This window comes from Rhipicephalus sanguineus, chromosome 11 (assembly GCF_013339695.2).
Source record: "Rhipicephalus sanguineus isolate Rsan-2018 chromosome 11, BIME_Rsan_1.4, whole genome shotgun sequence".
NCBI classification, from domain to species: Eukaryota; Metazoa; Arthropoda; class Arachnida; order Ixodida; family Ixodidae; genus Rhipicephalus; species Rhipicephalus sanguineus.
Window position 1 is genome coordinate 75,443,944 of NC_051186.1, and position 14,459 is coordinate 75,458,402.

A 14,459-nucleotide genomic window follows, 5' to 3' on the forward strand; every position below is an offset into this window, starting at 1 on the left:
AGTCACATGCATGCCTCCACGGCAATGAAACTTAATCTATGCACCATTTCGTACAACGTGCACATTGTTGAAAGGTCAAAGAAAAAGACTGCTAGAGGAACCCCTCCGAAGGATAGGCTTAAATTTATCCCTTCCGGTGGTCTTTTCTTTGGTGCAATTGGACTGGGGAACGTTTTCAAAGCCGTATGCGATTTCTACAGGAGAGAAGCGAATTGAATGTTAAGTTAATTTAACTTCTCTTTATTTTTCATTCATATTGGCGACAATTTTTTTTTCTTTTTCTTTTTTTCTTTTATAAAACTTGAGTACTAGATTGAGTTGTCCTTTTCTAAACTATCCTTTTCAAACTTTTTCGAAGGTAAAAATTTTTATCTCTAAAATAGGGTGCCGCCCGTTTCATGGCCGATCCCCGCAGTCGATTGCGCCAGATTGCCAAGGAAGAACCAACCAACCAACCAACAAGAAGAGAAGAAGAAGGAGAAGAAGAGATGCTGCCGAAGAGACGCTCTCCAAGTCCTGTCAGCTCACCTGTTCCTGGACACACAGTCAGTATGCATGTTTCTGCGAATTGTAGGATAAGCAAGATCAGTGCCTCACCGGAAAGGCTTGAACAGCAGGTCGCCGCATTGCCCAGCGGTAAAGAACTGAGTAATCGGAAGAGCTCGTGTCAGTGTCGTTAAAGATTTACAGCAAGCGAAGAAGCAAACTCCCTAATTGGTCGTTAAGTGAGCGAGGAATAGAAAGCCTTACCACATCACGTACAACAGGAAAGCTATAGCCTAGCCACTACACGTAAATGGTCGTGGGGAATTTCTCGAAAAACGTGCTTTCTGGTATGCTTGTGCAACGCTAACGTATGCGTAATATGGCTCATTTATTGCACGTTATCGTTTAACGGCTCAGGCTTATCAAAAAGAACTGCGCTAGCTTTGCATCGCGGGCCCACTTATAACTAAACAGATGATGGTATGAAACTGATGATGGTATGAAACTGCTGGAGATTGAGGAGAAATCTTACAAACCCACACCGGCAACTAAGTTCCTTTTTTTCAGTATAAAAGCCGGAGTAGCCGCTATAGATAAATTGCAACGTAACCTGATTCGAGAGCTCTAGGCACTATAAATAATTTCTAACTTACTGCTGAGTAAATACCTTAATGATCCTGGATCGTCATTTGAGCGTGATGATGCTGTTTCGGCAGTTAGAATGGTTGATGGGGCCTCAACTTCTTATTTGTTAACGGGCCTTGTCTGCGCGGCGCTGCAGGATGCTGGAAGTTGAGGGGCGAGGGTATTACTAGGATCGGCCATATATATTGCAACATATGCAATGCTGCTCTTGATACGCACCTACTATAAATGTTTTATTATTATTAAGAGGGTACCCAAGAGATGCGTGAATATCTGCGATTTTCTTCGGCGCTGCCTTATTGAGTCGGGCAGATTGGTCTCTCCTAAAGGAGGAGCACGTCTCAGGTACATCCGTATCAGGCAGTCACTGAAATCCGGTCCTCAAGTGCGTGGAACGCCGCCTGCGTGGTGGGTTTCCTGATGGCGGCCGTGTCAGGTTCGTGCGCCGCTTTCTACTTCGGCGAAGACGTATCGCAGTGGCTGCAGGTCAAGCGCGGCGTCTGCTTCACGCCTAGCTGCCTGCGGCTGGCCGATCAGATCGTCACCACCCTAGACATGGGCACCGACCCGTGCGACGACTTTACCTCTTCTCGTGCGGCGCTTACAACCTCACGGGCACCGCTCAGCCGTTCGGCGACTCGCCCGACCAAATCCTCGCAGGGTACGCACTCTCTGACACACTGGGCGCTGGAGTACAAGGCACCCTCTCAGCTGCAGGTCTCCGCGTCACTCTACCAGGGCTGCGTCGCCGTCGCCAAGGACGAGATTAAGGGCGTGAGACACCTTCTCCACTCATGCGCAAGCACAACATCGACGTCTACAAACATGAACCGAGCGCCGATCCCCTGGACGTCGTCCTGAAGCTCGTCGTTCGCTACGACATAAGGACGCTGTTCGAACTCGGAGTTGAAACCGTCTGCTCGTCGTACGTCGGCGCCGGGACCTTGCCGAGTGGGTGCAACGGCGTCTGGTGCTGATTAAGAACCACACGTATGAAGAATACCTGGGGAGCACGTCACCCTTCTGGGCATCACGACCCGCGCAGTGGTCACGTTCATGGTGGGATCGGTCTGGCACACTGAAGACGTCGTTCTGCGCCTCTTCTCTAGGATGAAGAAGGACGACAGCACGTTGGTCTTCTTCAACCTCACCGAGCGCGGAATCCTGGACCGTCCCGCCTGGAGGACGTACCTGGGGCGCTTCTGGAACAGGGTGGCCGTCAAGGGCGCGCCAGTGGCGGCATTCGTAAACCGCATCTTCCGAGACATGACGTCGCTCGCCGTCACCCAGTACGTGGCATGGGAAGTGTCCGGCAGCTGGGACCATTCGCCGACTTCCGCCTGCGCATGCCGAAGAGCCGCACGCGTACACCGAAGAGCGCTGCTTTCGCGCCGTGTACCAAGTCGCGGGTCTTGCGCCTCTCGCGGTCGTCATGGCTCAGCAAGTCGACACCGACGCCATCCTGTCAGCTGCCGCGTTTCTAGAGGGCCTTCTGCAGGATGTGGGCGCCACGGACGTCACCTTGCGGCTGCTTGACCCGAAACGTCTTCTCGTCGAGACGCGGCTTCGAACGCATCAACTACCGGCAGCGAAGAAGACGGCGACAGCGATTCCTTTCTGAGGTCCTACGTCCAATCCCTCATGGCTTTCAGGCAGCGAGAACTAGACGGCCTGGAGTCTCCCGACTCCGCTTTCAGCACGGAAGACGTCCTGTCCTACCGGGTCGTGTTGGAGGGCGATCGGCTCACCGTACCGACCTCTCTGCTCACTCGACCGTGGTTCTCGCGAGAATTCCCGCTGAGCTTCAACTACGCCGGCGTCGGCTTCCTGGTTCTAGAAGCACTGCTTCGAGCCGGGGTAAAGCTTGAGATCAGCACGAGCCGCTGTCGGTGTGCCGGTGCTGAAGCCCGCTTCGACACCAGCCGCGGGTTGCAAGGAGACGTCCGGTCCGCTGGTCAAGCGCTGGAAGCTCTCTTGCAAGTGCTGAGTCTGAAGGGCAGCGAGCGGAACCCGTTGAGGCTGCCGGGAGAGCTCGAGACGCTCAGCGAGAAGCAGCTGGTCTTCCTCGCCTTTGCGTGCGCGGCTGCGCGCCAACGAAACCAGCAGCGGCAAATGCAACGAAGTGCTGCGACGCACGTGGTATTTCGGCCACACCTTTGACTGCATCCAGGGCGATTACATGCATCCGAAGGAACTGTCCGGTTGTGCGGTGGCGCCCGAAACTCGCCCGCGGTCGCGGTTTACTGGAGAATTAGTTAGAAAAAGTGTCCGCAAGATTTCGATGATGTTATTAGTAACGATACTTTCAACCACTTAAAACGCTTGTTTCAATATAGCAAACGTAATGGCTGATGCGCCAATTGATTATTTAAGAAAATGCATAGTTATGAAACACTCTTTTTCCTTGTGGTGTGTTTGTTGTTTTATAGTGAAGTAATTGCCGTAGGTGGTCTAGCGTTATACGACACGCACTGAATCGTCAAATTTGATGGACATGTTCATGCCCACTGAAAGGCGTTCGCACAAGCTTTGGAGATGCGATTCGATCTTGTCTCTTTGCGTCCAGGTAAACCGTAATAGCGACATTTCACTGAAGCACTTCGCGTAAATTTCTTTCTCTGAGTGTTTTCTTTCTCCGACCGCTTTCGTGGCTGACAACATTGCTTCCACCCTAGCCTTCCAAGACACGCACACAAGCGCGCGCGCACACACACAAACACACACAAACTCACACACACGCGCACACACACACCTTGTATTCTCCTTGTAAAACTTGTAACTCCAGTGAAGCACGTGTTGCTAAGCACACTCATTTTGAGTTCACGTTCTGAATGAATGGCATTGTCCACGACGCCGCTTCTTGGTGTTGCTGGAACACGTCAAGTTCAGCGCTAGACTGTGAAGGTATTCGACTTGAGTAAAAGCGTTCCAGTTGTCCTCTTTCAGCACCGTTTCGTCATCAAATATCGGGAAAACATCCTCGCAAACATGCTATACCATGTCATTCATTCCAAATTTTCGTTAATCTTAACGATTTGAACTCCGGCAGTGTCCTTCCAAATAACTTTCCTACGTACGATCATTTATTTTATGATAGAATGGGATGGACGACGAATAGATATACAGTTGAATCTCAATTTATTAAAATTATGACCACGCTCGAATTATTTGGTAAATCGGCATGCTCGGCAAATCGAGAAAGGCATTTTCAGTCTTCCGAAATTTAACGCAACGATACCGGAAAGCTCCCACGGCATCGCATTTGCCGCTAACCCACGCTCGCGCGCGTCAAGTGTCCTCGAGGGTGGCCGGACGGCTCGTGTGTGAAAGAGAAAAAAAAAAAAAAGAGCAACACGCCTCGCGGTGTCCGGAGAAAACTGCGAACTTATTTCGCGGTGCAAAAAAAAAAGATAAGATTTGGGCAGCTGCGCACTAGTGTAGTGGTGTGTACACTGAGAAGCAGCGTAGTGGGTGGTGTTGCCCTCCTCCTCTCCCTCCTCCTCGGCTCACTTCCAGTTCCCACCTATTGCTTTAATATACTATACTATAGAAGACTACGCTATGCTTCACTCTCTGTTTTCCCACTCCTTCCTATAGTATGCTGTACACGGCTATGCTGGCTCCCTTCCTTTTTTCTATCTCTTTCTCTCTTTCTTCCTCTTCTTTCTCTTTTTTTATCTCTTTCACTCTCTATGTCTCTGTGTGTCTTCTTTCTATCTTTTCTTTCTCTGTTTCTGTACTCGTTCTCTCGTCCATCAGAGGTATTGCATTGTCCTTGTCTTCCCAAGTCTCTGTATAAACTATGCGCACGGCGCTCGTATTTCAAGTATCATGAATTAGAGCTGTGCACGGGCCGTATTTCCGAGCCCGAGCCCGGCCCAGGCCCGCTGACTTTGTCGAAGGCCCGCCCGAGCCCGATGGCAAAGGGCTGCGAGCCCACCCGGCCCGGCCCCACTTACGAAAAACACACCCGTGGCCAGCCGGCCCGGCCCGGCTTTTGAAGGTTCGCTGTGAAAACAAAAACATCGTTTTCGGTAATTTGGCATTTTATTGAGCATATCAAATGTGATCAAACGACACACGACGAACAGTCTCTAATAGAGACTGTTCGCGGCACTTTTTCTATATAAGTAGACGGCCTCATGCCAGCAACAATGGAGTTCGCTCGCCAAAGCCGTCACCTGTATGGGGTATGCCCATGCAACCGTCACCTTGCACGAAGGCGATCTACGTCGGGTCGCTCGTCGCTGTTGCATTTTCACTCATATGGAATTTGGCCTTAAATCAAACGTGGAACAGTCGCGTGGCGCCGTCACTAGCTCAGGTTGTGTTACTTCTCTGTTTGTCGGAGTGCAACAGAAGCGCTTTACCTGCTCCCCTTTTGTTTAAAGTAGCGAATGGAAAGGAAAAACGGTAAAGCGCGGTCGCGGAAAAGGCGCTGTATGCGTGCTGGAAAACAATTACCGCTCATTCTCTATATTTCGGGCTTGAGCGGGCTTTGCGCCGGGCCCGAGCCCGGCCGATAAAACTCCAAGTAGCCCGAGCCCGGCCCGCGCCCGGGGAGAAAATACGTCAGCCCGCCCGAGCCCGACCCGTGGGCCGGGTCGGGCTCGGGCTTTCGGGCTACCCGGGGCCGTGCACACCTCTATCATGAATCACCAACTCGACCAATCAGCCCCTTTGACAGATTGCATCCCACGGCGGGCTAATCGCTGCACGTGTTCTGGGAGCGAAGCACAAGATGAAGAAGATAAGAAGAGGACGAAGAGATAACCTGCCGGTTCATTATAATGATAGTTTTCAAGTCACGCCACGCCGTATACGAAGCTTAACAACTTCGCTGTAAAAGTCAACTTCGCCTGCGTGCCCTTCACCAGCAGTGGGCGTACACTTTTCTCATGCACCCACTAGCGCTTTCAATGAGCCTACCTGGCTCGTAGAGGGCACAGGATCTTCGTGGTTTAATATTACGTATGGTGGACATGTTGAGTCCGACAGCTGAGTCCGCTGTTCCGCGATATAGAGGCCGTGCTGCCTGGGCAAGGTGAAGCTATGGCCGTGACCAAGGCGCCTATGGTTTAACTATATAGCGTTAGAGCGCACATTCGAAGAAAAACTCGTCCGTGCCAAATTAGAAAAAAAAAAAGAACGGTATTCATTACAATTTTATTTCAGGAAGAACTTCGCTAAATCGGGTCTGTGACTAACTTAGTTTCCTTTATTCTGGATGACGACAAGCTTGATCCCTATGGTCCAGGGAGTGAAATATTTTTCTTTATATCGAGAACTTCATAGAATTGAGATTCGTTAATTGAGCTTGAACTGCAGCTTGAGATATGATGAATGCTTTACGTGAAATTAAGAATGAAAGCTCACATGCGCGACACAGCTAAAAGACAGCATGTTTCTCGCGCAGTGAAAAAAAAAAAAACAGGTTTCCAGCCGGATTTCAACAAACGCATTCTGCGTGGCTTCCGAATATTCTACCACGGAGCAAGAAGCAAGAATCTTGATGAGGCGAAACTGCGCTCGCTCGGGCGCCTAATAAAGTCACGAAATCGGGCACAGCGCTCACGGCGCCCTCTGTCGTGAGAGTCCGCTAGCCGAGAAGGAAAAATGCGCGCGTCCCTCTCACCGCGCTCTCCAACGAAGCTCGTCGGTTCAAGGCTATTTGTCGCCGATTCGCCGTTCGCGCTTCACGCCCGAATGGATGTGTTTTTGTGCGTCCTCGCCGGCTCCATATTTTAACGCGACAGCCGGTAAAGAGCCGTTTCGCAGAAAACCGCTGTCGGCGTCCGTGTCAGTGAGGCTAGCAACTGAGAAGGCGATGCGCACGGGGCCCGATTACCTATCGCGTTCTACTCTTAAAGGCAAAGCTCAAGCGCACTCCAAGTTTATTTGGTAATTAACGAGAAAATGGCGTCACATGCAGGAAAATTACCACCGTGATATTTTTGTACACTGTGAAATCTATAATTTTTGATAACGTGAACTCATAGTTAGGTATATTTATTTCAACGAATGATGGGACTTACCCTATATGCCATCAATTCAGATTTAGGTTGTTGCGGCGGCCGCATTTAGATGGAGGCGAAATGCTAAAGGCCCGTGTGCTTACATTTAGGTGCACGTTACAAACCCAGGTGGTTGAAATTTCACATTGTCTTTTTTTGAGAACAGCAGACAAGTATCCGGACACAGCGCGCGGAAAGATTGAAGGCACGGCGTCTCGTAACAACACTGGCCGTTTCGGTTTGTCAAGGAGAACTTCGCCACCAAGTTCGCCATAATAGCGCCGCCTGTCTATGTCACTGTCCGAAAAGTGCTTGCTCGCAAACGTCAGATGTCGGTATTTCTTGGTATGGCGCGAGCCCACGCTTCCAACCTCACTGGGTCACTAGGAACTTCGATGGTAATTACCTTCTCCTTGCAGGACGCGTACCCACTGCTGCAGTTCGGCACGACACATTTCCGCCCCATCCTGAAGAAGCACTGGTCGAAATCTGCAAAGCACTCTCCTTTGTCGCGGCGTGAAAAGCGCGCGCAAACATCGAGGACTCGGCGCCGCCGGCGCAACGCGCGGAAGCCACTGAGAGCGCTAAAGAGAAAGAAACCAGCAAAAGCGAAGGGAACTTTCCGTCCCAAGGCCACCTGCGCATGCGCGCGCACAACATGCGAGAGAGGAGCGAGGATCGCGTGCATGCGGCGGCAGACGTCGTCTGCTCAGGGGCCACTACTAGCAGTTCGTTCCAAGCGCTGTACGGCCTATAATTCTGGCAGTATCGATTAGGAACTGCAGCTAAATATCTGCCTATCTACCGATTGACTGTTACAGACAGAAATCTTAGAAATTTGCATTTTACGAGGCGCTATCACGATTTTTATGCGTCGCGTCATAGAAGAGCATGTAAAAGATGGCAACAGGCCGAAAGCGTCATCTGTCGTGCTTCGGCGTAACCGCATTCCGCCGTGACGCTATCGCGCCGCCCCTCGCGCGCGGCCGCGGCCGAGAGATTCTCCTCCTCAAATACTTCTTTCTCCGTGGGTACGTGGGTTACGATGCGCTAAGAATGTAGCACGGCGCCACTGGTGGCGCTACCCTTAGGCTTTACGTCACGTGGCTTTAATGCACTCTTCCTTTTTTCAGCTGGAATCAAATGACTTCATTTCCAACCAATGCTTACGTCACGCTTTCACAAATGAAAGAACGTTCGTCTCATTAATTTCCCGGCTACTTTGTACTCGCAGACGCAGATGAATTTTTCTCCTCGCACTGAATGCTGAGTGATGCAGTCTCCATGATCTGCGGCACGAGTAGTAGAATTAATTCGCGGATATTGAGAGTAATGACAGTTTCTGAGGTTTCAACGAACAGCGTCCGCTGTAATTGTCGTGTGGCTAAAACATGTCAAGAGCACATTTTTTACGTTTGGAGCACGTGACTCGTGTGTGTGTGTGTGTGTGCGCGTGCGTGCGTGCGTGCGTGCGTGCGTGTGTGTGTGTGTGTGTGTGTGTGTGTGTGTGTGTGTGTGTGTGTGTGCGTGTTGTGTGGTGTGTGTGTGTGTGTGTGTGTGTGAATAAATGCTTTTTGTCACAAGCTCAAAAACATGACCGCGCAACATCATTGCCATTGCGTGCAATATGTCTAACCAGGCCTCTATCGCTGAAGAGTTGCTCGAAAAGGGGGCTTTCACTTTTAGTGCCCTGCTACAACACTGTGGGACTTCGACCACGCGCGCACCGTAACATCGTGTTTTGCTCTCCTGGGTAACCGGCCCTGGCACTAGCACATAGCACGAACAGTGTTATGTGCTATCTGCGAACAGTGCACAAACTAGCGCGAGCATTGATGATGTGCTTGTTCGTGTATATAATAGTGATGCAAAACTACCGCTAAACTGACCATCGATAGCGCAAACGAACTATCGATAGTACAATCGGTGTTCCTATCGATAGTACCATTGGTAGTATTACTAGGGGTGTGCGAAGAGTGAAATTTTATCTCGAATCGAATAATGCCGAATAGTGGCCAAAAATATCGAATATTGAATCGAATATCGAGTAAAAAGATTTCATTGAAAATAAAAGAAAAAAAGTCACAGTTTCACCGGCAAGGGCGAAGCAATGAATGCGATAGCACAAATTGTAGTGTTACACGAGTGAGCTGGCAGCTAACTGTTGCATCCGATCTCGCTTACTACGAAACGCTGGCGTAGGAATACGGCCACTCCAGGGAGAGATGCTCTCCGCACAGTCACTTCGCGTTGAGAGCGCAGCACGTAGAAGTGTATACGAGCCGTCCGCTTTCATGGCTTTCGTGATAGCGCGCGCGCCAGCGATCGCGACCGTGTCCTTAGATTTAAAGTTTAAAGTGGCTGCTCGCCCAACAGCCCCCCCCCCCCAGCCCCTCTCGTATTTTTTCATGGTCGATAAAGAGACGGGGCCTTTCCTGTCTGCTTCGACGGCAGGCCTCCCGAGCGGTGTAATGTTATAGCATGCACCCTCCGAGCGACGGAAATGGGCCAGCTCGTTTGATCTCTGCTTCGGCCGCGTTCATCGCCCCCGCTCGCGCGCTTTTACCCGCGGTAGAACATACAATGCGCGGGGGGATCTTATCAATTTGGACTTCATACCGGAAGGACGTGGCGGCGACGGCGACGGCAACGGCAAAAATCCGTCGAGACTGTCCATATAATTGCTATCGCAATAAAAAGTAATAAAACGAAATGTCACCATGGTATGGTGTGGTGACAGCTTTATTACGCGCTTGTTCGAGTGTGAGGGGGGGAGGGATTCTTTCCTTCAGCTTTTATGGGCGTGCAGACATGCTGATAGATAAGCTATCATTCCAGTCAGCAGCGGTACTCCTATAGCAGCCTAACGGTTAAAAGAGGGCGGCAAGGTAGCTAGTTTTCTTGTGGCCCTATGGTCGCGCAATATGAGTTATCTGACAACGGTGATGTGCTGCATCGTCATGAGTGCTCCGGGCCCAAAATACTTGGTGCTCCGGTTTTCACTGCGCGCCGGGACGATGCGAGTTTCTCAACAAATGGTGCGGCGCGGCAGTGGCGACAACACAACGGGAACAAATTTTCACATGTGATGTCAATCACCCAAGGTCTCGTGGGCCAAAGTCAGGACCTTTTGCGGCCCTTGCGTCATACGCGACCTAAATACGCAATAAGTCCGTGCCTTCGTTTTGGAAGCCATGTTGTGAATGGTTTGACAGCTTTCTTATGTGTTTTTTTTTTCGTGCGGGAATGATATAATCTGCTTTAACATAAAGTATGTGCTCGCTTTTGAACCAGGATATTGGTGAAAGTTTTAAAACGACGATAGCGTTAGTTTTAGCAACCACACCCTAACTAAGTTGCACCATTGGCCTTTGTCGCCTTCTAGATATACGTCCTGTCGAATTATTCGAAACTTCGAATACTAGCTATTCGAAAGTCGTATGTAATTATTCGATTAGGAATTATTCGATTCGAATTCGAAACTCCAATATTCGCACACCCCTAAGTATTACTATTTATTCTGCAATAATAATGTGGGTGCTGGCCGGCATGGCAATATTGCTAGAACATTAACGATAGGCTCGTTTCATTTATGAGAAGGTTTTTCGTGAATGAAATTAATTATTACCGCAATGAAAATGCCGGAATATGTCCAGTGATAAATTCATACTCAAAAGCAAGCAGTCGGACTTTACCAAAAACAGTTACTTCAGCATATTTTTTTTTTATTTTGAATGACAAATTGCAACATAAATTCGAAGTCGTGCAGTTCCGAAACATGTAACGTTTTTTCCGCCACCGCTTAATCACTGAGTTTGTTGATCATGTGTCAGCCAGGCATTCTGTTAAAAGTACACAAGCATGTCAACTTTCTTGCCCTTGAGCCTGCTCCTCCTATATTAAAGGATCTGTCCAGCCACTGCGAAGCAGTTCCCAAACGACGTGTTCAGAATTACTTGCGCAGTCTGAAGTTGTTAAGCGCCAAGGGCAGGTAGGCCGAGGAATGCGTATGGACACCGTCACATTACCTGCGATCACGTGCTTGCGAGTAATGCCGCTTGAAAGGTTCGTTTATGCGTCGAAAAAGCAGCACCCTCGCTTGAAGAACGAACAATTGCAGACCCACTTGATATGAGATACCGACGATAATCTCTCGCCTCGTATTTGCACTCCCGAGGGCGGATTCAGTTTCGTTTCGAGTTTGCGGTCGTATATACCACTTCCGTTTGGGATTTCTACAATCCTGTGCTTGCTTAGGTGATCCGTGGAAGGATCCAGTAGGTCCGAACTTGCATAAGAAGTAAACAAACAAATATCGGTGGTGCTGGCCACTTCATGTTGTAGTAAAAAAACTCGAGTGATATTGCTGCCTTGCCAATCCTGTCATGGTTATCACCACTACTATAGACTACGCACTCGGGGAACCAAATTTATGCTGCGATGAGTTCGCGCGGTTTGTTTTATGCTATTGATAATACTGCTCATATGACATTCAATAGTACTATCAAAATTACTATCGATAGCGCTATCGATAGTTATTTTACTATCGATAGTTCGATAGCGACTCAGGAATGAATGGTATCGATAGTTCGGCATCACTAATATATACCCAATAGAACTTACCAGTAACCAAAACTTTTTTTCTTCGGCAGACGGCGGAGAGCAGCAAGTTGTCTTACCGGACTGATCAGCAGGGTCTATTGACTTATCGGCAAGGCAGCAGCCACCATATACCCAGCTGATGACGTTTTCTTCCCTCCAGGCATTTATTGCGCGGAGGTGATGACCATCTAAGCAGGAAGAATTACTTTTAAAAAATCTATTCTATTAATGCGTGGCACGGATAGTGCTTCTTGAGCGGCATATAAAAATCAGTGGAGAACGCTCATTAATATTGAGACAAGGAAAAGTATAGTGGCGCATCAACCCTCTCTTTATTTTCCAGAACGTAAATGAATGTGCAGTGTGCAAAGTTATCCTTGGTCATCCTGATGTGCTTCATTGGCGCTGATTACAGAAGTGAGTATTGCGCCTCGTAGACACGCCATATCTTGGATAAAAATTATGTACGTTGACATTTTAGCCAGGTGAGCTTTGAAGAGGCTATACGGAATGTTTAGTAAGCACAATGCACAGGCTACTTTTAATCATCTTCTCTTCCTCATTGACAAGTCGAAGCTTCTGTCGCTGTTTGAGGCTGCTTCCAGACGGGAGCCTTACACCAGCCGGGACTGAACACTCCCGTATGGTCCCCCTGAGTTGGATTGCCTCTCGGGTCGTCGTCCGGACTGTGAGAAGGCACCATCAGATGGGCCAGACTCCTCATTTTTGATAGCAAGCGCTCTGTTTCGGTCTTCAACGTCCAGGACAAGTCATTCTCCTCATTGGGGTCAGCTGTATTGGACAAAAAGAAGATATGCAGGAAGTTCAAAAGGAAAGACTGATTCTCTAGTTGGTAGTGCATAATTCTGAGCAGTAGTGCAAAAAACGGGAGCGCTGAGCAGTAGCGCTGTATCCCGTTTTGATCTGTCGCCGTCCGTGTGCTTCTTTGCGCTACTGTTGAGAATTATATGGAGGAACGTGCGAAGCTTCCTGTAATCGGTGTAGCCAAATTTCCCACTGTTTTAGAAAGACCCATATATAACGTTTGAGAAGGTATTGCTGCAACTTGGTCTGTAGAGACGGCGATGCCTAGTATAGGTGCAGTAGATCAATTCATGTGAACTATATCACGGGAAATAAACTGGAGTTTCGAAAACACTTTTGGGATTGCGTAATAAATAGCACGAGCTAAAACAGGAAAAATATATTGATTAATGTAGCGTAGTACACAAAATTCACTGCATATTATTCTAATCAGGAAAAATTTATGCTTAAATGTCATCTGGGTAGCGTTGAAGAGTTCGTGTCGGCTGCGGCGTCGTTGGCTGTGAACGAAAAATCGCGATCGATGCAAAAGATAAAATCATTGCTCTGAGCCAGGATCGATCCCAGGCTTTCTGCGTGGTAGGCACGTGTTCTACAACAGAACGGCGCCGGTACCGGTACTTAAAATCGCCTCAGAAAAAAGACCCTATGCAGGCGTCATCTATACATAGTACCGTTAACACGCGTAATGTTGCGTGGCAGAACGATTGAATTGCACCAGGCGTCACACCATGTGAACTGCTCAACGCATGGTTGGTTTGAAGACCCACCCACTACAAAGCGCTCAGGTATTATTAATCGTCATTACCATCACGAACAGCGCAAGAAAAGTATGCAACAGTGCGTATTGCCTTACGAACGCGTAGTGGGTGCTATGGTGATTTGAAATATGATGAATTACGGCGTTCTGGGCATTTCGCGACTACTTGCAGTAGGCATGTAATCTAGGAGAGTTTCAAGAGGCCGACGTTATGCGCACATACGTTCCTTTCTTCGCGAACGCTTGAGGTGTCCATGAGAAGTGAAGTCTGGCGAGCGAATGAGAAGACAATGCGCACGAGGCCTGATCACGCTACAGCGTTTTACTCTCGAAGGCGACGCTCACGCGCCCCCAAGTTTTTACTTAAAGACTTGCAGAACGCTGATGCTTCGCATTTGAGAGTGGAATTTAAAAGTTCCTGTCCCCGTTCGCATCGTCTTTTCATTCGCTCCTTCTAGTCTAGATAGGCACCTCAACCGCTCCGTGAAGTAAAGGAAATCGAGCTGTGGAACAAGGTCTTCTCGGCAGTTAGTAGGGGACAAAAATAAGTCTGGGTGTTTTACAGGAAATATATCTCTTATGCATGCTCTGGTTGCTCACACAAAGACGCTGTAAAGCCACAAATAGTGCCCGGACATTCGTACTGCCTGGAGTTTGCTGAGTGTCGAAAACAGCGCGCCAAGAAGGGACAACGAAAAGAAGCACGCATACACAACGCCGTAGTCAGTGCCGTGTACGTGGGCTTTTCGTTGTCCCGTCCTGGCGCGCTGCTTTTCACGCTTAGTAGGTACCAACTGGACCGCCTACAATAGGTGGTGTAGAAAGGTGCGTTCTCAAGAGCACAATTCCATGTTAAATCTGAAGCGTCCTTTATTCGTGCTGTGCGATTTGCTGAGTCGGCGCGGTCGAGATACGTAGCCAGTAATCTTATGGATTATTTGTTGATGCCCGATGTGTTTGCACAGCAAATTAATCCGTTCGAGTTCTGTACGCGTATGAACAGGGGTAGGTGACACGAGATTTGAAGGTCCATGGATAATACAACAAAAACCGGACGGTTTCTCTGTATACAAAAGGGAACCTATACAGTAAGTATGCCGAAATAGGGCGGTGAAAGCGGACAGAAA

At 49.0% G+C, this 14,459-nt stretch overlaps 1 protein-coding gene across 1 annotated transcript in view; it reads right to left on the bottom strand.

The window, feature by feature from the left end:
- Nucleotides 1-12,306: 12,306 nt before the first annotated feature.
- Nucleotides 12,307-14,459, bottom strand: part of LOC119375162 (arylsulfatase B) — a 34,959-nt gene continuing 32,806 nt past the window's right edge. Inside the window, exon 10 of the mRNA XM_049411186.1 lies at nucleotides 12,307-12,539. Coding sequence (XP_049267143.1) covers nucleotides 12,307-12,539 — 233 coding nt within the window. The remainder of the gene's footprint in view (nucleotides 12,540-14,459) is intronic.